The sequence below is a fragment of the Marasmius oreades genome, chromosome 1, assembly GCF_018924745.1.
Source record: "Marasmius oreades isolate 03SP1 chromosome 1, whole genome shotgun sequence".
Taxonomy (NCBI): domain Eukaryota; kingdom Fungi; phylum Basidiomycota; class Agaricomycetes; order Agaricales; family Marasmiaceae; genus Marasmius; species Marasmius oreades.
The window spans coordinates 2,832,791-2,851,168 of NC_057323.1; the positions used below are offsets into that span (position 1 = coordinate 2,832,791).

The 18,378-nt window shown below is 47.9% G+C and overlaps 8 protein-coding genes across 9 annotated transcripts; 4 read left to right on the forward strand and 4 right to left on the reverse strand.

Annotated features, from left to right (window-relative positions):
• Window positions 1-6: 6 nt before the first annotated feature.
• Window positions 7-2,441, forward strand: E1B28_000892 (uncharacterized protein; the record flags this gene model as incomplete). Its single annotated transcript, XM_043146773.1, has 8 exons — window positions 7-46; window positions 113-214; window positions 267-375; window positions 426-645; window positions 704-964; window positions 1,023-1,351; window positions 1,408-1,827; window positions 1,888-2,441. Exons 1-8 carry the CDS (start codon window positions 44-46, stop codon window positions 2,439-2,441), a joined length of 1,998 nt encoding a protein of 665 aa, XP_043015478.1. The 5' UTR covers window positions 7-43.
• Window positions 2,422-4,048, reverse strand: E1B28_000893 (uncharacterized protein). The gene is made up of 4 exons (XM_043146774.1): window positions 3,617-4,048; window positions 3,446-3,562; window positions 2,735-3,389; window positions 2,422-2,675 (listed from the first exon to the last, which is right to left on the reverse strand). The coding sequence occupies exons 1-4, from the start codon at window positions 3,962-3,964 to the stop codon at window positions 2,578-2,580; spliced, it is 1,218 nt and encodes a 405-aa protein (XP_043015479.1). The 5' UTR covers window positions 3,965-4,048; the 3' UTR covers window positions 2,422-2,577.
• A 113-nt stretch (window positions 4,049-4,161) lies between these two features.
• Window positions 4,162-5,529, forward strand: E1B28_000894 (uncharacterized protein). Its single transcript, XM_043146775.1, has 7 exons — window positions 4,162-4,263; window positions 4,313-4,434; window positions 4,500-4,734; window positions 4,813-5,064; window positions 5,128-5,262; window positions 5,312-5,342; window positions 5,399-5,529. The coding sequence occupies exons 1-7, from the start codon at window positions 4,186-4,188 to the stop codon at window positions 5,422-5,424; spliced, it is 879 nt and encodes a 292-aa protein (XP_043015480.1). The 5' UTR covers window positions 4,162-4,185; the 3' UTR covers window positions 5,425-5,529.
• A 91-nt stretch (window positions 5,530-5,620) lies between these two features.
• Window positions 5,621-7,867, reverse strand: E1B28_000895 (uncharacterized protein; the record flags this gene model as incomplete). The annotated part of the gene is made up of 14 exons (XM_043146776.1): window positions 5,621-5,781; window positions 5,866-6,056; window positions 6,138-6,188; window positions 6,255-6,427; window positions 6,486-6,493; window positions 6,548-6,708; window positions 6,766-6,812; window positions 6,869-7,048; window positions 7,099-7,196; window positions 7,256-7,355; window positions 7,416-7,455; window positions 7,518-7,571; window positions 7,634-7,688; window positions 7,738-7,867. The coding sequence occupies 14 exons, from the start codon at window positions 7,865-7,867 to the stop codon at window positions 5,621-5,623; spliced, it is 1,449 nt and encodes a 482-aa protein (XP_043015481.1).
• Window positions 7,868-8,037: 170 nt separating this feature from the next.
• E1B28_000896 (uncharacterized protein) lies at window positions 8,038-12,428 on the forward strand. The gene is made up of 9 exons (XM_043146777.1): window positions 8,038-8,769; window positions 8,829-9,150; window positions 9,206-9,426; window positions 9,484-10,337; window positions 10,390-11,616; window positions 11,679-11,705; window positions 11,765-11,962; window positions 12,011-12,047; window positions 12,098-12,428. The coding sequence occupies exons 1-9, from the start codon at window positions 8,059-8,061 to the stop codon at window positions 12,284-12,286; spliced, it is 3,786 nt and encodes a 1,261-aa protein (XP_043015482.1). The 5' UTR covers window positions 8,038-8,058; the 3' UTR covers window positions 12,287-12,428.
• E1B28_000897 (uncharacterized protein) lies at window positions 12,315-14,777 on the reverse strand. 2 transcript variants are annotated; one of them, XM_043146779.1, is made up of 9 exons: window positions 14,312-14,777; window positions 14,135-14,257; window positions 13,710-14,085; window positions 13,528-13,652; window positions 13,390-13,475; window positions 13,119-13,326; window positions 12,742-13,064; window positions 12,544-12,685; window positions 12,315-12,488 (listed from the first exon to the last, which is right to left on the reverse strand). In XM_043146779.1, the coding sequence occupies exons 1-9, from the start codon at window positions 14,709-14,711 to the stop codon at window positions 12,442-12,444; spliced, it is 1,830 nt and encodes a 609-aa protein (XP_043015484.1). In that variant the 5' UTR covers window positions 14,712-14,777; the 3' UTR covers window positions 12,315-12,441. The 2 variants fall into 2 exon arrangements, with proteins under 2 accessions (XP_043015484.1, XP_043015483.1); XM_043146778.1 differs by having other exon boundaries at window positions 13,710-14,257.
• A 206-nt stretch (window positions 14,778-14,983) lies between these two features.
• On the forward strand, window positions 14,984-15,568 carry E1B28_000898 (uncharacterized protein; the record flags this gene model as incomplete). The annotated part of the gene is made up of 3 exons (XM_043146780.1): window positions 14,984-15,090; window positions 15,143-15,416; window positions 15,470-15,568. 3 exons carry the CDS (start codon window positions 14,984-14,986, stop codon window positions 15,566-15,568), a joined length of 480 nt encoding a protein of 159 aa, XP_043015485.1.
• On the reverse strand, window positions 15,019-18,300 carry E1B28_000899 (uncharacterized protein). Its single transcript, XM_043146781.1, has 18 exons — window positions 18,059-18,300; window positions 17,875-18,008; window positions 17,743-17,819; window positions 17,661-17,684; window positions 17,550-17,612; window positions 17,419-17,497; window positions 17,244-17,362; window positions 17,069-17,198; window positions 16,989-17,016; window positions 16,893-16,935; window positions 16,796-16,843; window positions 16,714-16,746; window positions 16,564-16,660; window positions 16,334-16,510; window positions 16,020-16,277; window positions 15,936-15,963; window positions 15,495-15,886; window positions 15,019-15,432 (listed from the first exon to the last, which is right to left on the reverse strand). The coding sequence occupies exons 1-17, from the start codon at window positions 18,278-18,280 to the stop codon at window positions 15,812-15,814; spliced, it is 1,635 nt and encodes a 544-aa protein (XP_043015486.1). The 5' UTR covers window positions 18,281-18,300; the 3' UTR covers window positions 15,019-15,432; window positions 15,495-15,811.
• Window positions 18,301-18,378: the final 78 nt, after the last annotated feature.

Here is an 18,378-nt window from a genome sequence, read left to right on the forward strand (position 1 = left end):
CACACGTGACAACATCCTTTTCCCGATTGACCAACAGCAACCTATGGCGAGCACCACTACTACAGCTTATAGCTACCTCTTCTCATATAATATATGATTGATTAATCATTAGGCACCAAAACCAAAGGGCAGGGATCATAACCCCAGCGGTCTCGGACGCGCAATTCAGAATCGCAAGGCCAAGGATGCAAGGAAATTCATAGAAAGTGGAATGGTGAGTTCGATTGTACGTTCAATTGTGGCTTCCACCCTGAGTTGCGCCGCAGTACACTACCGATCTCGATTCAACGTCACGGCTCAAGTCCGTAACTCAAGAGAGAGACCTTGACGAATTCTTCAACACAGCACAGCTTGCCGAAACGGATTTCACTGCAGGTAAAGATAGGTCGCTATGGTATTTTACTGACTCGAACACCCCTTCTCAGGACGCAGGAATGTGAAGATTATTCCCCAATCGACTAACTTGTCTCAGAATCCCTACCTTCTGTCAGAACAAGAGGAGAAGAGGACTCTCCAGAAACATAATGAGAACAAGCAGAGATTGAGGGTTCCGAGAAGACCACCCTGGATAAAATCAATGACAACTGCGGAGCTGGAAAGGCAGGAGAAGGTTGCGTTTCTGGATTGGCGTAGAAGTCTTGCCGTGTACGTACGATCACTTACTCGACTATCCTTCGTTGGCTTACAATTCATATACTGCCAGTCTTCAGGAGGAAGAAAATTTCCTTCTCACCCCATTTGAGCGGAATCTCGAAGTATGGCGACAGCTATGGAGAGTAATGGAGAGATCCCATCTGGTAGTTCAAATCGTCGACGCTCGTAATCCTTTACGATTTCGTTGTGAGGACTTGGAAGATTATGTGCGAGATATAGAAGGTCCAGAAGGAGAAAAAGGAACTGGTAAAGGGTTACGTCTGAGTCTTTTACTCATTAACAAGGCCGATTTGTTGACTGCTAAGCAACGGTACGCTTTCTCTAATGAACGATCTGTTTCGATCTGAAACCATTTCATCTTGTTCAAGCCTTCAATGGGCAAATTATTTTGACTCACAGTCTATTCGATACGCGTTCTTTTCCGCAGCCAATGCGTCCGCCTTACAACAAGCACGAAAACACGCTCTTGGTGTTGAAGCGGACACACCACCATCGCCGTCCGGTACCGATGAAGAGGAGGGAGAAGCGGGTGTGGATGTTGACGAAGAGGAGTCAGAGGAATCGGACACCTTGGACCATTTCTATCCGGCGGACGAAGACACAGGGGAAGAGGAGGACATCCAAGATCCTCGAATAAAGGTTCTGTCGGTGCTAGAGTTGGAACAACTATTCAAAGAAATGGCACCCGATCGCTCAGGTGGGTACAAGCAGCCTCGCGATTTGGATCCCACTAACTGACATCGACGCGTTCAGCTTTTGCTGATGCCAATGGCAACTCTCCTACAAAGACTGTAATCGGTCTTGTCGGATATCCAAATGTCGGGAAATCGAGCACAATTAACGCTCTTCTAGGTGAAAAAAAAGTCAGCGTTTCTTCAACACCAGGAAAAACGAAGCATTTCCAGACCATCCACTTATCTGACTCTACGATATTGTGCGACTGTCCTGGGCTTGTATTCCCACAGTTCGCTACCACCAAAGCGGAACTGGTATGTGACGGTGTTCTGCCAATAGACCAGATGAAGGAATACACCGGTCCGATATCTTTGGTTGTTCAACGAATACCGAAAGATGTGTTAGAGGCCACGTATGGTTTGTCTGTCCAAGTGAAGGGTATCGAAGAAGGGGGTGATGCACGTATAAGAGCAGAGGATCTTTTGGTAGCATACGCTAGTGAGTCCAAGTATAACAACCCATAATCTTCTGGGCGTCCTCATCTTGTTCTGACCATAGTCGCACGCGGATACATGCGATCGGGACAGGGAAACCCAGACGAAGCCCGTGGAGCAAGATATGTCCTTAAAGACTACGTCAACGCCAAACTCCTGTTCTGTCACCCACCTCCCGGAGTAGAACCGAAGCTCTTTAACGAGCGAACCCACCAAATTCAATTACGCCGAGTTGCTGGCAAGAAACGGGCGCCCGTAACTCGTGTTGGGAAAGAAGCCGATACATACGTGGCTACGCAACCACAACCACTATCACAAGAGCACGGTGGTGGTGGTGGTGGTGGTGGTCAAGGAACCAAATCCCGCGCTCTCGACCAAGAGTTTTTCAACGACCAATCCATCGGTGTATACGCCAAAGGTATCCACGCTGGGAGAGGGCCTGATTTCTCTCGCCCCAAGTCATTTCCACACCAAAACGCTATGACGAACGGTGGTGTAGCTGTTGCACCCAAACACGCCAGAATGGCAGCTATACTCGCTAGTCAGACGCAGGACGGTAGTAAAAAACATAAGAAACCCAAACGCGTGAAGCAAAGGAGTGGAAAGGGGTATGATTGACCAATGGCTCTTGAGCTTGAGCCCTTACGTTCTTGCCTTATGTTCCATACCCCAGGCCTCACCCTTACAGTATTACGGCCTGCATTGCTCGATCACAACAACAAAATCCTCAAAATACATACATGGTCCCTACTTCCTAAGTCCATCCCATAGCATAGTAAGCCTGTCGAGCTGCCTCTTCTTTAGCGACTTGTTTAGTACCTCCCGAGCCCATTCCCTTGGGTATGCCATTCACTTCAGATGGCAAACAACTAAGCAGACTTTATACAAATCGATGGGGAACTCAAACTCACCAACACATTGAACTGACCATTTCCCAGCATGTGAAGGTCCAGAGAATTGTGCTTGATAATCTACCTTCACTTTCCGCTGAGCGGCCGTTTGATTGAACAATGGCAGGAATGCAAGGTGGGGTTGGGCCGGGGAAAGAGGATTGAAGGGAGGATTTGGATTTCTCTGCACTGCCGGTGGTGACATGTAAGCCTGTGGTGAGAAGCTCTGATTGACATTCGGATGTTGGTGGTAGCTTTGGTAATGCGGTTGAGCAGGTGGGTGATGAGGTTGGAGCTGGGGCTGGGATGAAGCGGCGGTAACGGTAGTCGCTCCGCCATAGTGATTATTATATGCAGCCATAGAGTTAGAAGTTGCTCTAGAAGGAGAGTCCGGGGGCTGCGAAGCAAAGAATATCCCTGAATTAGAACCGGAAGGTGCTGTAAAAGTGGACTGCGGTGAGAGCGGCTCTTGTCTCATTCGCTTCTGTGGTGGTGATGTCGAGGGTCGATATGTCGGAGGTGGACCGGAGGGATCTATAGCTGGGGTGTGCATAGCGCCACCACTGCCAATATCGTTGCTCGAACCGGTGAGCAGATCCAGCCAGTCACATACAGCATCCAGTCCACTTCCGACATATAAACCTCCTACAAAGGCATAAAATAATAACCTGGTCTCCTGTTACGAGAATGAATGATTCTATTGTCTGGTCGAGTAAGGATCGCACCACGCACCTCGGGCGTTTTCAACTTTTTGAATGCTTCCGGAGTACATCTCACTTTTTCCCTCAGTTTATAAGCCGTGACCCATTTATCAATTCGTGAATCGCTTAAGATATATTTCGCTGATTGCTGGATACAACTCGTCAGCCTGCCGCACAGAAGGATAATCCAGTCTACACTCACCAGTATCTCCGCGCTACCTTTCATCGGACGCTTGCTGAACAGCAGGGACGTAACCGCAGCACTCAACACCTTTTCGCCCAGCACTGCCAGCCTCTCGCTGTCCTCAAATTCCTCGGGAGTAACATCTTCTGAGCGTCGAAGAGACTTGTGTGTGTACACTTGAAGAAGAAACTCCCCAGAAATTCTAGGAAGAGGCGGGAATTCTGCGGCGGCTGTAACAGAGGGGTGGTTGTGTGCTGTGATTGCGTTTCCGCTTACCAGATTGGTTGTGAAACCATGATTTGCTTCGGTGTGCGTCCGCTTTAGATGAATGCTGGAGATGCTGGATGGAAAATAGGCCGTATTCATTCGATTCCGTTTCTCGTTCGTTCGTTCGTGGGAAAAGGAAAGAGCGAGTAGATGAAGTATTGATAATTGAACACAAGTAGTTCACCAGTCACGCACTGTCATGCGTTCCGCTTGCGTGGGAGTTCACTATCTGCCGGAGGCGTGAGAAGGTTCGGATATTAAGGTGTGATGTCATTGCCGGAACTTCCGTTGAGTCTGACCTTTCCCAAGCTCAAACAGCGATGTCCTCTGTAGCGCCCCTCGAACAAGTCTCTTCAAACAAAACTTTTGAAGGTGAACTCATTAAATACAAATTCAAGGTGATTCAAAGTTTTCCTCTTTCAGCCAGAATCTCATTTGTTTCGATAGTCTGCCAGTCTTGGTGGTCTATCCGCCAACTTCAACCTCTTCTTGCCTCCCAACGCGTCTCCTACCAACAAAGTACCTGTTCTGATCTATTTATCGGGATTGACATGTACAGAAGACAATGGGTAAGGGCGTAATCGTAGGATCTCTTCACGATCGACCTTACCGTGGTACTCCCACTATGAATCAGAGCACAAAAAGGTGGCTTCCTCGGTCCGGCCTCACTGCAAGGCATCGCTATCCTATTCCCCGACACCTCTCCCCGTGGTGCCGGCATCGAAGGAGAGGACGACGACTGGGACTTTGGAACTGGTGCGGGCTTCTATCTGAACGCTACCAACCCAAAGTATTCTTCCCACTACAATATGTACACCCACGTTACCCTCGAGCTTCCTCAAGTTATCGAATCTGCTGGTTTGCCTATTGTTTGAGTTCCTTTCTCGCGATGATCTGTAGACAAATCATTTTGTTGACGTTGTCATCTTCCCTTTCCCACCTGACAGGACTGGAAACGCCAATCCATCTTTGGCCACAGCATGGGCGGTCATGGGGCTTTGACCATCTATCTCAACTCCCCGAAGCAGTATCGATCTGTTTCTGCGTTTGCTCCGATAGCTAACCCAACCAAATGTCCTTGGGGTGAAAAGGCGTTCAAGGGCTATCTACAGGGAGGGATCGAAGAAGCGAGGGAGAGATATGACGCGACTGAGTTGATCGCCAAGCAGAAAGATCCCGTTCATATCCTCATCGACTACGTGAGTACTCGTGTCCTCCCGATAGAGGTGTTGATTCATTTTACTGCTCGATGCTATCTCCAGGGAACTCACGACAACTTTTACAAACAAGGTCAGCTTTTGCCTGAAAATTTCCTCAAGGCTGGTCGAGATGCAGGGTATGACGAAGTACAAGTAAGGGTGAGAAATCAGGAAGGTTATGATCACAGTTATTACTTCGTGAGTCCTCCCACCCGCATCTCCTGCGTTATTCTCATGCATGCAACAGATTTCCACATTCGCTCGCGATCATATCTATTGTAGGTTTTTACAAGTTTCTTTTTTACCCCTAACTGAATAAATTTACCATCGACAGTCCATGCCAATTTTCTCAAAGCGTAAACTACAAAGTGTGTAAAATTACTTGCATCAAGTACAAGCCGTTCGTATATTTTTATTGTCGTACTTGAAAAGGAATAGCAGCGACTATGAACAGACGAAAGCACAGACAAAAAGGACAACAACTTGACGATCGGGGCAATCCAGGTCGTAAAAGAGAGTGCAAGGGTCGTAAGCACGAAAAGAAAGTCCCAAGCTTTCAAGCAACTTCAGCAGGTTCAAGTGTATACATAATTCTGTCACGATAGGCTCCTTCGAGCAGATCAATTTCAGAAGCAATCCATTTACTTCGCAGAGCATCAGCAATTGTTGCCCGATGCCGAGGATCGTGCTGTAAGAGATGTAACACCAGTCCCTGAGCTATACGAGATGACCCAGTTTTGTCGTCAGCGACCCGTTATTCAGAAAATCGACAAGATATAAAGAATTCCGCTCCACTCATACCTTCGACCATAGAACGCCACAATCTCGGTTGAAATTCTACGCCCCCTTTGATGATACGTTCCTTAAGCTCGACTTCATGCTGAATATCCATCTCTGAAACTTGTGAGTTGCTTGAACCTCGCTGAGACGCGGATGGATTGATCCAATTTGCCGATTGACGAGCCGTCCCGTAATCAAATGGGTGCGACCCACTGTGGGGGAAACCAGTGGAAATTAGCTCCTAGATGAAGCGACAAGCATAGAATATGTGTAAGTGTCACTCAGTAACGTACGAAAGCATGATGTACAGCGTCACCCCCGCACTCCAGCAGTCCGCTGGAAGTCTGGAGGGAAAAGCTCATGAACCGATGGCAAAGTGGACAGATGCATTCAAGACAGATCTTACGAACCCAACATATGTGAGATGCTTTTGATCCAGAGCAAGGATACCCTCGGGAGGGAGATATGAAACCGTCCCACAGACATTGAACGTAGCTTGGTACGACTTCGGTCGTGCGAGTCCAAAGTCGGCAATTTGGATACGAGGGTAGGGTCCAGGCGAGTGAAGAAGAATGTTTTCCGGCTGAAAAAGAAATGTGAGATTGAGCGTTTGACGATGTAGGAATGATATTCTAATGGACCTTCAAATCTGGAAGCAGGCGAGAATCAGCTTCAATCTGACACAGGGACCCTGTTAGCTCACCTCGATGGGAGATCGATTTATCGTGGAGATATGAAAGGCCTTTCAGCAATTGATACATGATGTACTTTGCTTCTGCTTCGCACATGTATGCACCCTTTTCCGTGTAACTGTTGACATATGTGAATAGATCACCGCCGGTGCAGAGTTGAAGAAAGAGATGTCTAGCGTCACGAGTAAGCAGAAAACCCAAGCCGCAAACGAAACGAGCGAATACCGACATGAAATTTCCATCCCTCCTGGTGTCATATATTCGATTGATGTTGGGCTAAACGGAACTTGCAGATCAGTGACAAAACTACGCATTAAAATGAACAGGACGACATGATTCAAGTCTAGAAGAATTGCAACCTCCTTCGAAACTTGGTCGAGCTCATGTTCCTTTCTCGTTCGGATGCTCTTACATGCGACCTGGCAGTGATGAACAGTATCTATCGCAAGGTGGACCGTCGCAAACGAGCCTGTTCCGAGACATTGCGAAGTGAGAGTGTAATTGCCTATTCGCTGAGAAAGTCGGTCAGCGCTAGCAATCGATGATTTGATCATGTGTTAACTTTAAGACTGATTTTTTGAGCGAGGTGGGGTGGAGGCGTAGGATCAAAAATGTTCGCTTTTTGAACGGGCTCTTTCCAGATATGCACGCAGGTGAAGGCTACAAGTATTTATTCAGCGTGGCTGGTCCTTTAAACTCGCGGAATTCAAGAAGCATACTGAGGGAGTCAGGAATTTGGATCGTATCCCCATCCATCAATATAGCAAAGGTTTTCTTGATTCTGTGGGCATTGAGGATGATCCCGTTCTTGGAAAGGTCCTGAAAGGAAACGGTGAGCTCAATTGGGAGATTGAATGTCAGTTTTGGACACGAACTCACGCGGCAGGATACAATAACACCTCCGTTTGGAGATCTGACGCTGGAAAGACATCGCATTACAAGCGAACGAGACGTAATTGAGCCATGAAACAAATATCGCACGCATATATCTTGCAATGAATTCCGGAAACAGATCTGTCAGCAACAAGGTATGAACTGAAGAAGTATTCAGCGCGTCTTCCGCGGAATACCGATGAGTGCAGCGCAGACATACTTACCACAACGTGGGATTTCTTCCTATGGTAATGGGTTTGTTGAGGCCTAGTAGAATGGCTATTGTGACGGTAAATTTCCATATTCGATGCCACAAAATGCACCGCACCCTCTTTACGACCACGTTTGGTAGTAACTAGCTTCGCACATATTTCTGAAGAGTATCGGGGATCTGAATGCGAGAGATAGGCTGGAACAGCGTTCGAACCAGTAGAAAGAGCGCGAGATGCGGTATGCATAACGGGGGTGAAATGACGGGTCGATTTAAGCTGGGCAGGACTGAGGCAAGCCGACCAAGCGTGGCGGAGGTTACGTGCATATGATTACGCAAAACGTTCACGAATTATTACTCATCATTAGTCACGTTGTCAATTTTCAAAGGATTAGAATTGAGCCTAAGCTAAGCTTTACAGATACAATTCTGACGAAAATGTCTTGCCACGACGAACCTATCGACCTCACTGCCGACGACGACGACGAAGAGATTCATCTACTCGCTCCTCAGCGTTCTCTCCTCCTTAAGCAACAACCACAGCAGTCTCGAGCTTCATTCTCCTTCATGGACTCGCCACCAAAGTCTCCCAGTATATTCACATCACAACACCAGTATCATCCTCCTTTCGCCGGTCCTTCAAGTTCTTCAGCTTTTTTTCCAGATAGGCATCAAGCACCGCGTCTTCCTCCACTTCCATCGCTCCCATCCCAATCCTCGCGTTCCTCCGATAGTGTTTCTAAAGTCATTGATCTCACAGGTTCAACGCCTTCGCCACCACCACCACCACTCTCTCATGTATCACCCTCCTTCTTAATTCCTTACGAGGAACTTTCGCCCAGAACTCCGGTTTGCATTGGTCAATTACATTCTCAGGCATTGATTCTTTACCCCTGTGAATACGTTCACACTACCGATCTTTCATGTGAAGAATGGGTGCCAGTCAAGTTTGAGTACGAGTACGACCCTAGCAAGCCACGCCCAGAGACGCTTCATATCAAGAGTTTTCCGGTTAGAAGTCCGACTGGTCAGACGATCGAAGGAGAAAGATTCGGATTTGCAGATCAGAAAACCGCAATCACTGTTGGTGGGATGCTTTCTAGAGGTTTGGTTAGGTTGGAGGCGAAAGTTAGAAAAGGACTTTCTTCTGTCAGTCTCAGTATTACATTTTGTTTACGCCATCCTGACGTTCCTATTTCAAACACAAGCATCCCGTTCTTCCCTTGCTGATGCTGGTGTACACACCCAAAGGGAATGTACCGGCCGTTGGAAGCCACTTGTCCATTAATCAACTGATGCTCGATCACCCCACTCATGCCGTCGACCTTTACAATCTCAAGGGCAAGTATTATCACAATCCTCACAATCCTCCGCCTGGGGGATACAATCACGTTCCGCCTTTTTATCGGCCTCCGCAGCGTTGGAATGCGCCTGTTGTAGCGTCACATAGTGTGGAGGTTCAGCGCAGTCAGCTCGATAATGTTTTCGAGACTATGAAAGGTAACGAAGATCTAGCGGAGACGAAGCCCGGTGAGTAATTCCAGCTCGGTCATAGCTGTTTTTGACCTTATCCACGCCTTTCCAGCCCCCGAAATTTGTACACCACTCTACCCTCATCAGAAAAAGGCTTTGACGTTCCTACTGGAGCGCGAACACGAGAAGGTAGACGGAGATGTTACTTTCCCCTCCCTCTGGGATAAACATGTAAACCCCTTGTCTCAACATACAACGTGGGTCCACAAGATAACACAAAAGGAAGTTTACGAAGAACCCAAAGACGCTAAAGGGGCAATTCTTGCAGACGATGTGAGTTGCCCTTCAATCACCTTATTCTCCGCCAGATTTATTTACGAAAGGTTGTAGATGGGCCTTGGGAAAACAATATCCTGTATTGCTCTCATCGCCGCCACTATGAACTCCGCCAGGACGTTCGCCAACTCGCCTCTGGATATGCTAACACCTCCTCATGGAATACACGGAGCTCCTGATTCTTCTCATTTCGAAGGCACCGTTTGGGGGATGCCGAGTACTATGGTTGGCCCTATGAATGCTAAGGAAAAGGCCAGATCTCAAAAACTTCAGGAGAAATACGAGTCGGCTCTGAGCAGGGTATCACGTATCAAGGCGAAAAGCCGGGCCACACTTATTGTATGCCCGCTGTCGACTATATCTAATTGGGAGGACCAGTTACGCGAACATTGGAAAGGGGAGGTGCATGTCATAGGTGGCGGGGCTTCTGGTTCACAAACCTCTTCTTCAGCTACAGCGTCTTCATCTGCAACGCCACGAGCCGGTACACCGTTGGCCAATGTCGCATCACTCTCTGTGTCTTCGTTGAATGGTGACACTAAATCTTCAGTCAAATCATGTCGCGTCCGCGAAGGTCCACCATTACGCGTCTACGTCTACCATGGGAACGCTCGCAGACCGGACCCGAGCTTTCTTGCGGATTTCGATGTTGTCGTGACCACATATGCAACACTGGCCTCCGAATACTCAAAGCAAAATAAGAGTATCGTTAACCACGAAGCGGAAGAGGATGGGAACAATAGTGCTGGTGTGGACAGCGATGGCATAGAAGTGGACGAGCTCGGGAATCCTGTCGGCAAACTACCCAAAGCGAAGAAAAGGAAGAAGCCATGTGGCCCTTGTCCGAATGAAGCTACTAGTCCTTTGCAGAGCGTACATTGGTTCCGCGTTGTACTCGATGAAGCACAGTGCGTATGGTTCTGTTTTATCCTGCAGGTGATTACTGATGCTGGCCAGCAGCGCGATCAAGGAAACAAACACGGTTGGTTGTCGAGCCTGTTGTGATCTTATGGCGGACCGCCGTCTGTGCCTCACCGGAACACCCGTTCAAAATAAGCTCGACGACGTTTTCGCTCTCATCAAATTCCTTCGATTGTCTCCGTTAGATGATAAAGTTATTTGGACGGAATTCGTCGGTACCCCAGTCAAGTTTGCCCACAGGGATGGATCACTCCGATTACGGATTGTCATGCAACATATCACTTTACGGCGCACTAAGGAGTCGGAAAACCAGAGCGGCCAAAAGATTCTCAATCTCCCCCCTCGACGCGATGAACTTCGGTATCTTGATTTTGATGAACAAGAGCAGAAAATTTATAGCCACTTTTACAACCAGTCTAAAGCCGAATTTGATGAATTGTCAAAGCAAAATCAAGTCATGAAGAATTACGTTGGAATCTTGCAACGGATCCTCCGTCTGCGTCAAATTTGTGATCATTTCGAACTAGTGGAGGGAAAAGAACTCGATGGTCAGGTCCTGGGATCTTCATACGAAGATCTTACCTCTACCATTGAAAAGGACGGCCTGAACGAAGCACGTGCTCATGCAATTTTCTGGATTCTCCGGGAGGCTGCAACTACACAGTGTGTCGAATGCGGTGCAGAGCTCTGCGCAACGGTGGAACCAGCTCAAACAGACGGGACTGACCTGGATACCTGCTCTGCTCCTGGCACAAAGCGACCACGGAAGTCAAGGAACTCATCATCTCGTGCCCCAACACGAGCCAACAGCCCAACTAGTGGGACACCAGGCACTGGTGGAGGCCACCGCGCCGTCCTGACACGTTGTCAGCACTTATACTGCCTATCATGTTATCGCAGCTGCGTATGCATGGGCTGGCCGAATGTGCCTTCTGACACCGTGCGACCGTGCTCGGCATGTCAGGCTCCGCTACACCAAAGCGACGCATTGGAAATCAAATCCGATATATTGTCTGGCGATGTTGGCACAGTCGGACCCGGGGCTACGCCGAAGAAGAAGCCACGGAAACGAGAGAAGAAACCTCGGCTACCTGATGGTTCACATCTCTTAACGTCAACCAAAATCAAATCATTACTTGTCGATTTGATGCAGTTCTCTAGAACGAACCCTCACTCTTGCAATTACGATTCCAGCTGTGTCGAGATACAGATGATCGATGAGAAAGGAAATGAGCTTAACGATAACATTGTTAAGACCGTCGTTTTGTAAGTCGCTCCCCTTTGTAGGGGCACTATACATTACCTAATCACCTGTTTTTTTTTTCTAGTTCGCAGTGGACTACTATGCTCGATAAGTACGCCGTCCTACCCTTCGAAGTTCGTATCTAATCACAAATTTCTTATCGCTAATTAGAGTAGAAGATGCGTTGGAAGTTGCAGGTATCCGGTATGATCGTTTGGACGGTACGATGAAGCGAGACGACAGAACACGGGCGATGGAGGCCTTGAAATACGATCCTGGTTGCGAAGTACTTCTTGTCAGTTTGAAAGCCGGAGGTGTTGGCCTAAATCTCACCGCGGCACAGAGGGTGTACCTCATGGATCCTTACTGGTATGCGAACACCTTCTGTAAGATGGCTCTATCTTGACATCGCTCCAGGAATCCCGCTGTGGAGAATCAAGCTATAGATCGAATAGTAAGTCTTCCGGAAATCCCGATGTTCATCCATGCTCATAATTCATGTAGCACCGTTTGGGACAAAACAAGCCCGTCACTACTGTCAAGCTAATAATAAAAGATTCAATTGAGCACAGGCTCCTTGACGTTCAGAAGAAAAAGATGGAGCTTGCGAATCTCACGCTTGGTGAAAAAGGTTTCACGAAGGCCGACCTACTCAAACACCGTAAAGCAGAATTGGACCATATGTTTACTTAGAATGTTGTGTATTATCTAGATTATTGACTTACTTTCTGAACACTGTTATCTGTACACTGTATGCCATAATATATAACCTTTCATAATGTACATAATTATACTCTTCGCCCTATAGACGACATGCCGAGAATCTGCAAACACATGGATGACAACATCTAGAAGGCGAAATGTGCGACACCCTTGCGCGTGCCAAACAGGTAAACTTGCAGGTGTTTTCATCAGGCATGTGGGTCCAATGACCAATGGCTGTTACTCACCAAGAACTTGGCTGACAAACAGCCCTATAGCAACACCGGAGGCTACGGATATCATCCGAAGAGCGAGAGCGAACCCAGTTTGATATTGCTCCGCGGCAGAATGAAACGTCTGAGTAACACCTCCGCCTTGGGCAATACCGGACTAAAAGAAAAGATCAGCAACGGCATTGAACATGTGTCAATAAAAGGGATACTTGCTGGCACTAAGAACAGAACTCCTGTCACCATAGACGTAAAGGCGGTACCACCGACGGTACGAGAGTACAAGTTTCCAAGAAGTCCGATAGCAAACGCGCCGGTGGCAGACACCAAATGGGTGCGACCCGGAAGGACAATGCTTGCACCCTTGTTTGCGGCGTATGCACAACAAGAGAAGAAAACCATGATAATCAGTTCTTTGCTACGTAGACGCTGTAGGTTCGAGAGTGACGATGATGTCGAATACAAAGGCACCAGGAAGAAGAGAGTCCACCATGGAAATGGTCGCTTCATCCAATGCCATGAGGGGTCTCTGAAACAGCCTGAAAAAACAGCTGAACAGGTAGGATACTTTGATATAGGTCATCTGGAGCTACCTTTCACAATGTGTTGTTGTTCATATGTTAGAGGGTTACCATAACCGAGAACGCCCTGAGGGTGCAAAGATGGGGCAGACCCGTTTGTAAACTCAAAGTGTCCCTGTAGATAGGTCAGATTTGTGTGTGTGTTGCTCGAATAGTAAGCTTTTCTGGCTCGGCGGTCTACAACGAGATAAAAGTCCGAGCCAATAGTAAGTCCAAAACCCTGTATTAGAAAAGGAGGTTAAAGGACGGAGCAGGAGCAGTGTGGTGAATAAATGACACTCGCGAGGAATAACGTATAGATAATCGCATAGACGATTCTGACAGAACCACAGAACATGTTCTTCGACATCAGTTCCAGGGCGCTGACCACTGATATAGCAAACTCAAGTAATGACCGGAAATTGAGGTGCAATTTACTTACAGACAGTGTATCCTGGTAGAATGAGTACAACTCCGGCAGAAGAGATTGCACTATAACAGAAAATGTTGCCTGGAATATTGCTCAGAGCCCTTGCCACAAAAGCCACGATAATCGAAACGGAGACTCTACACAGAAGCAATCAGCAATGGAACCATCTCATGATAGCCCTCGAAGCACTCAACTCGTAAACGTTCGCATACATAGCACTCTTGTTCGCTGCGCTCAAACCAAGATACTGAAGGACACAGGCACAAGCGCCACTGATCCACATATCAAAGAAGGATCCGCCAAATGAAACTACACAGATGATGGAGGCAGAAAAGAGCGCCAAAACACACCGAAGGTAGAGAGGGTAAATAGGATGGGTACGAAGAAGTTGCCGCAGTGCATGAGTACCAGCCTCCGCACCTATCTTGTCGTGGAGAACATCGCGGTAAATCTGATGAACTTCATGAAGTGAGGTGAGTGCCACTCGACCAGTGGCACGTACGAAGTACGTGAAAGTCGAATCGCCGTTACGGATTGAGACAATGATGATGTTGGGGAGATGGACAAATTCTAACAAATCGCATTGAGTGGGAAGTTTGACTTCACAGATGAGAGGTACCGGCATCGCCCCCAAGGATATCCGATGCTGCTGAAAGCTGGGATTGAATTCTGTGAGATGGTGCACCGAAAGTGAGCAACGCCTTGGCGAGCTTGAGCAAGAACTTGCGCCTGATCACAATATCTTTCAAGCAAGCAACGATAAACGAAGGGGCCTTCAAGAGATCAGGAGACCTACCTTCGATATTGTGAACGATGACAGAAGGGCGTCGCTCGCGGTGCAACGCAGAAAGGACGGATGGTACATGAGGGATACCAGAGACCAGAGACATTTTTCTACTGCCTTTACGTTTGAAATTTTGCTCTTTGCCAACCAGAGTATCTTGTGATGCGTCGCGCATATCTTGAGCAACGCCTGATGTTGAGCGAGTGTCGTTAGACTCGTCTTGTCGAGTACCGCCGTTTTCGTTGTCGTTATCACGTCTATGGAAAGACATTCTCCCATCGTTGATACCGAGAGGCAGAGATGGCGCAGGACAGTAACGCGAATTTGAAGAGTTATCGCTCAGGTAACGACTTGAAGCTGTAGAAGAGTGGCTAGTATGTGGTGGATATCGTTCATTGTGTGGGTTGCTCATCGTGATGATCTTGAGGAGTTGTGAGGAGTTGTACAATTGGACTTGACAGACAGAGGGCGAGTGACAGAACAGCGCCGGACCTCCGAATTCGGCATCCCTTCGAAGTTTCCGAATCCAATTTTTCCACTAATACCTCCCAAGCTGAATGTCTCTCAACCCCAACCCGGAAGTCAAAGTCCTTGTTGTATGTTTAGGCATGAAATTTGTCTCTGATATGCGCCTTTCCCTTAATAAGGCTCATTTTTATCTCAGGCAACATATGTCGCTCACCCATGGGAGAAGCAGTTCTAAGAGACATCGCGAAAAACCGGGGGCTCGATATTCACGTCGATAGCTGCGGAACTGGGGCGTATCATGTTGGAGAAGATCCAGATGATCGGTGCAAACATTGCCTTCCTCAGCTCGTCGGTCTAGTGCTAACATCCGTGCAGAACCGTAGCGATTTGCAAGAAGGTGCGATATGAAGATGCTTCCCACATCGCCATCCGTCTCATGGAGACTCTTCAGCATGGTGTACCCATTTCACACAAAGCTCGCGCCATATCTGAATCGGATTACAAGAAATTTACCCATATTCTCGCTGCCGATGGAAGTAACCTTCGGAGTCTTGAAAGATTCAAACCTGAAGATGCGACTGCCGAAGTTCGTTTATGGGGCTCCTATCATAATGACGACCCTATCGGTGACCCGTATTATGGCGGTATCGTGAGTATCTCCACATCTTCTTCATCGTACTATACTAAGCAATGCTGCGCCAGAACGGGTTTGAGAAAGTGTACCAACAATGTGTTACATTTTCCAGTGCGTTTTTAGACGAGGTTTTCGGGAAATCTTCGGATGACAAGGGTGATCTGTAAAAAGTTGAGTATGTGATTCCCAAGCACAACGGCGCCTATGGGATGTATCCTTATGCTTCACACATTTTGAGTCATGCGGCACACGTCATTCAGCAATGAAAAGAACAAGCTTGTAAGTATGTACTACTACCTCTCCTGCGATAACTTGGATTTATCTCCCAGGCAATAGTTGCAAGGGCAGCACGTATCGTACGGGCGGTGACGGTGTATTGTATGATCATTGATACGGGGTCCAATGTAGAATCACGAGAAATGTGGCATATTCACCGACGCACGAGTGCCGATAGCATCCTCCGACCTCCACAAGCTTGTCGTCGTCTAGAGAGGCGTTGATGCATCAGAGATATCTGCACACAAGAAATCATACCTTGTTCTGCGTGTAGAAGTTGATGCCGCTGGATAAAAGATGTGAGGTCAGAAACGGGGAAACGATGACACGGTGACTACAAACCTCTTTCCGTAGAAGTTTATGTCTCCCGAAAAACTGGCCTTATTTCCGGTGAAAGAGAACATTGGAAGAGGGACGGGGATGGGTACGTTGATTCCAAGTTGACCAACATTGACTTCCGTCTCAAACCTACGAGCAGTGGCACCAGACTGAGTGAAGATTGCGGCACCGTTTCCATACTTGTTCGCATTGATGATTTCAATAGCGTCATCCAATGTATCAGCTTTGACCACTGTCAGTACTGGACCAAATATCTCCTCTCTACGGACGGGATGGTTTAATTGAAAAGCCCGCAATACGAAGGGGAGTATACATACGTGTAACATGTCATCGAAGTATCGGCCACGATCAGGGTGGGTCCAACGAAGTTTCCATCAGGATATCCAGGGACCTGTATGTTACGTCCATCAAGTTGGACTTCGCCACCCTCGTTCTCCGCAGAAGAGATAAGTTTGAGGATTCGGGACTTTGCGGCTGGGGAGATAACAGGGCCACTGTGGGCTAGATCAACGTCAAACACGGTAAAGAGGGGTGAAAAGCTACCGACAGGTCAGCTCCCTGCTCGAAGCCACCGTTGGCTTTGAGCTTGCTGGCTCTCTCTACGAGTTCCGGAAGCCAGGATTGGGTTTCCCCGATGAGGAGAACTGAAGTCATTGTTGAATAAATCTGGGAAGTACCACGGACTTCAACGGCTCACCAACTGAGAGGGCCATGCAACGCTGGCCAGCCGCTGTGAACTGGTGAGACGAATGCCTTAACGGTAATGCGGAATGAAGTACCTCCAAATGCAGCCCCCACGATGGAATTGAGGGTCAGGTTTTTATTGGCTAATTAAAGATGAGGTCAATGCTCGATTCTGAGCGAGCGACAACAAACCGTCCGGCATCACAACTGCATGGTTTTTGGCTCCCATGTTCGCCTTGGCCCACGGATCAGCGCAAGCACCATGTCATCGTGTCAAAGCACCCATACCTGTACCCGCTTTCCATTCCGAGTCCCACTATATAAAACTTTGTCAGGGGAAGGGCATGGAGGGACTGCAAAATATATACCGTTCGTATATATGCTTTCCGGCGCGATCGCCTCCTACAAAGCTTATGGCCTTGATGGCCGGGTGATCACAGACTGCGTTTACGGTGGGTACACCTCCGTGAACGACGTTCAGAACACCAGAGGGAAGACCTGAAAGGAATATCAGCGAAAGCACATTGGTAGATCAATACGCACCCGCTTGCTGGCACAACTCAGCAATAATCATGGCTGCGCCTGGATCACGTTCGGATGGCTTGAGAACGAGCGTGTTTCCTGTGACCGCAGCCATGGGAATAGACCACAACGGTATCATTCTAAAGAAGATCAACAAAGAACGAAAGGCGCTAGATCACGTAAATGTTCGACATACGCGGGGAAATTAAAGGGAGCTATGCTAGCGCAAACACCGAGAGGTAGCTTCCTCACTTCTGTATCCATGTCCTTGCTCACTAGAAGGGAAACGTTGAATATCGAAAACAGGTACACAAAGCAGAAAGGCACCTTCGATTTTCTCCCCAAGAAGCGTAGAAGTAACACCGATCGCGGTTTCGACAACCTGCAACCCTGGAACTTGGTCAAACGGACTAGGTGTAGACTAATGGACGGTATTACCGCGTAATAAGTCGCCATGGGCGTCTCCCCGGTGCGATGATCAACATGCTGTGGACGGCAACGATAAATTGATCATACATACCTGGAAGCGTCTTTCCTTGTTCCAACACGATACTGCTCGCTATGGCGTCTGCATTTTTTCGAAGGAGGTGTTGCAAGCTGATGATGTATGAATGTTGTCTGGTCACAAAGTGAGTCGTATGTGAGAACTGACTCTATAGCAAATTTCTGACGCCGGAGAACACTTGTTCTGCTCCATGTCTTGTAGGCTTCGGCCGCAGAGTCCACAGCTTCTTGAAATTCACTCTCAGTTGTCTGTGGAACCCTAGAAAGCAAAGTTTGGGTCGACTAAAACGGGGTTTTAGATACTCTGACATGAATAATGCTAGAGAGCATACCGGATCCACGACCTCAATCCAATCTCTCGTTTTGCTCTCCACGAACTCTCCACCGATGAAGTTCTTGGTAGTCCCGCCCGTGGCACTGGTTCCTTTCCATTCTGCTGAAAGCTTTTCGGCATGAGGTCGCGCAGAAGCACTTAAGGAGGCAAGGGGCAGGGACGTTGAGAATGAACGGGTATGAGAGCAACCTATTCGAACAATCCGACAGAGGACAGGCATGATGGGGATGGAGAAAAGAGGGAGGTGGACTCGGAACTCGGTTAAAGTTTTGTCCGTTGACCACGTGATATGTGATCCGGGCTTGTTGATGCAAAAAG

What these genes read in the sequence shown, in the direction of transcription:
- E1B28_000893 (XM_043146774.1), bottom strand. Translation starts at nt 3,964, where the DNA reads ATGAATACGGCCTATTTTCCATCCAGCATCTCCAGCATTCATCTAAAG. An exon ending in AAGGTAGCGCGGAGATACTG is followed by an intron (nt 3,563 to 3,616) that starts GTGAGTGTAGAC and finishes AGTTGTATCCAG; the next exon opens with CAATCAGCGAAATATATCTT. An exon ending in AAAAGTTGAAAACGCCCGAG is followed by an intron (nt 3,390 to 3,445) that starts GTGCGTGGTGCG and finishes TTCTCGTAACAG; the next exon opens with GAGACCAGGTTATTATTTTA.
- E1B28_000894 (XM_043146775.1), top strand. Translation starts at nt 4,186, where the DNA reads ATGTCCTCTGTAGCGCCCCTCGAACAAGTCTCTTCAAACAAAACTTTT. An exon ending in AATCTGCTGGTTTGCCTATT is followed by an intron (nt 4,735 to 4,812) that starts GTTTGAGTTCCT and finishes CCCACCTGACAG; the next exon opens with GACTGGAAACGCCAATCCAT. An exon ending in ATGATCACAGTTATTACTTC is followed by an intron (nt 5,263 to 5,311) that starts GTGAGTCCTCCC and finishes TGCATGCAACAG; the next exon opens with ATTTCCACATTCGCTCGCGA.
- E1B28_000896 (XM_043146777.1), top strand. Translation starts at nt 8,059, where the DNA reads ATGTCTTGCCACGACGAACCTATCGACCTCACTGCCGACGACGACGAC. An exon ending in TCTAGCGGAGACGAAGCCCG is followed by an intron (nt 9,151 to 9,205) that starts GTGAGTAATTCC and finishes ACGCCTTTCCAG; the next exon opens with CCCCCGAAATTTGTACACCA. An exon ending in ATCAAGCTATAGATCGAATA is followed by an intron (nt 12,048 to 12,097) that starts GTAAGTCTTCCG and finishes TAATTCATGTAG; the next exon opens with CACCGTTTGGGACAAAACAA.
- E1B28_000897 (XM_043146779.1), bottom strand. Translation starts at nt 14,711, where the DNA reads ATGAGCAACCCACACAATGAACGATATCCACCACATACTAGCCACTCT. An exon ending in CATCGTTCACAATATCGAAG is followed by an intron (nt 14,258 to 14,311) that starts GTAGGTCTCCTG and finishes CTTGCTTGAAAG; the next exon opens with ATATTGTGATCAGGCGCAAG. An exon ending in ATGTATGCGAACGTTTACGA is followed by an intron (nt 13,653 to 13,709) that starts GTTGAGTGCTTC and finishes GCTTCTGTGTAG; the next exon opens with AGTCTCCGTTTCGATTATCG.
- E1B28_000899 (XM_043146781.1), bottom strand. Translation starts at nt 18,280, where the DNA reads ATGCCTGTCCTCTGTCGGATTGTTCGAATAGGTTGCTCTCATACCCGT. An exon ending in TGAGTTGTGCCAGCAAGCGG is followed by an intron (nt 17,199 to 17,243) that starts GTGCGTATTGAT and finishes TATTCCTTTCAG; the next exon opens with GTCTTCCCTCTGGTGTTCTG. An exon ending in CGTGGGGGCTGCATTTGGAG is followed by an intron (nt 16,747 to 16,795) that starts GTACTTCATTCC and finishes ACCAGTTCACAG; the next exon opens with CGGCTGGCCAGCGTTGCATG.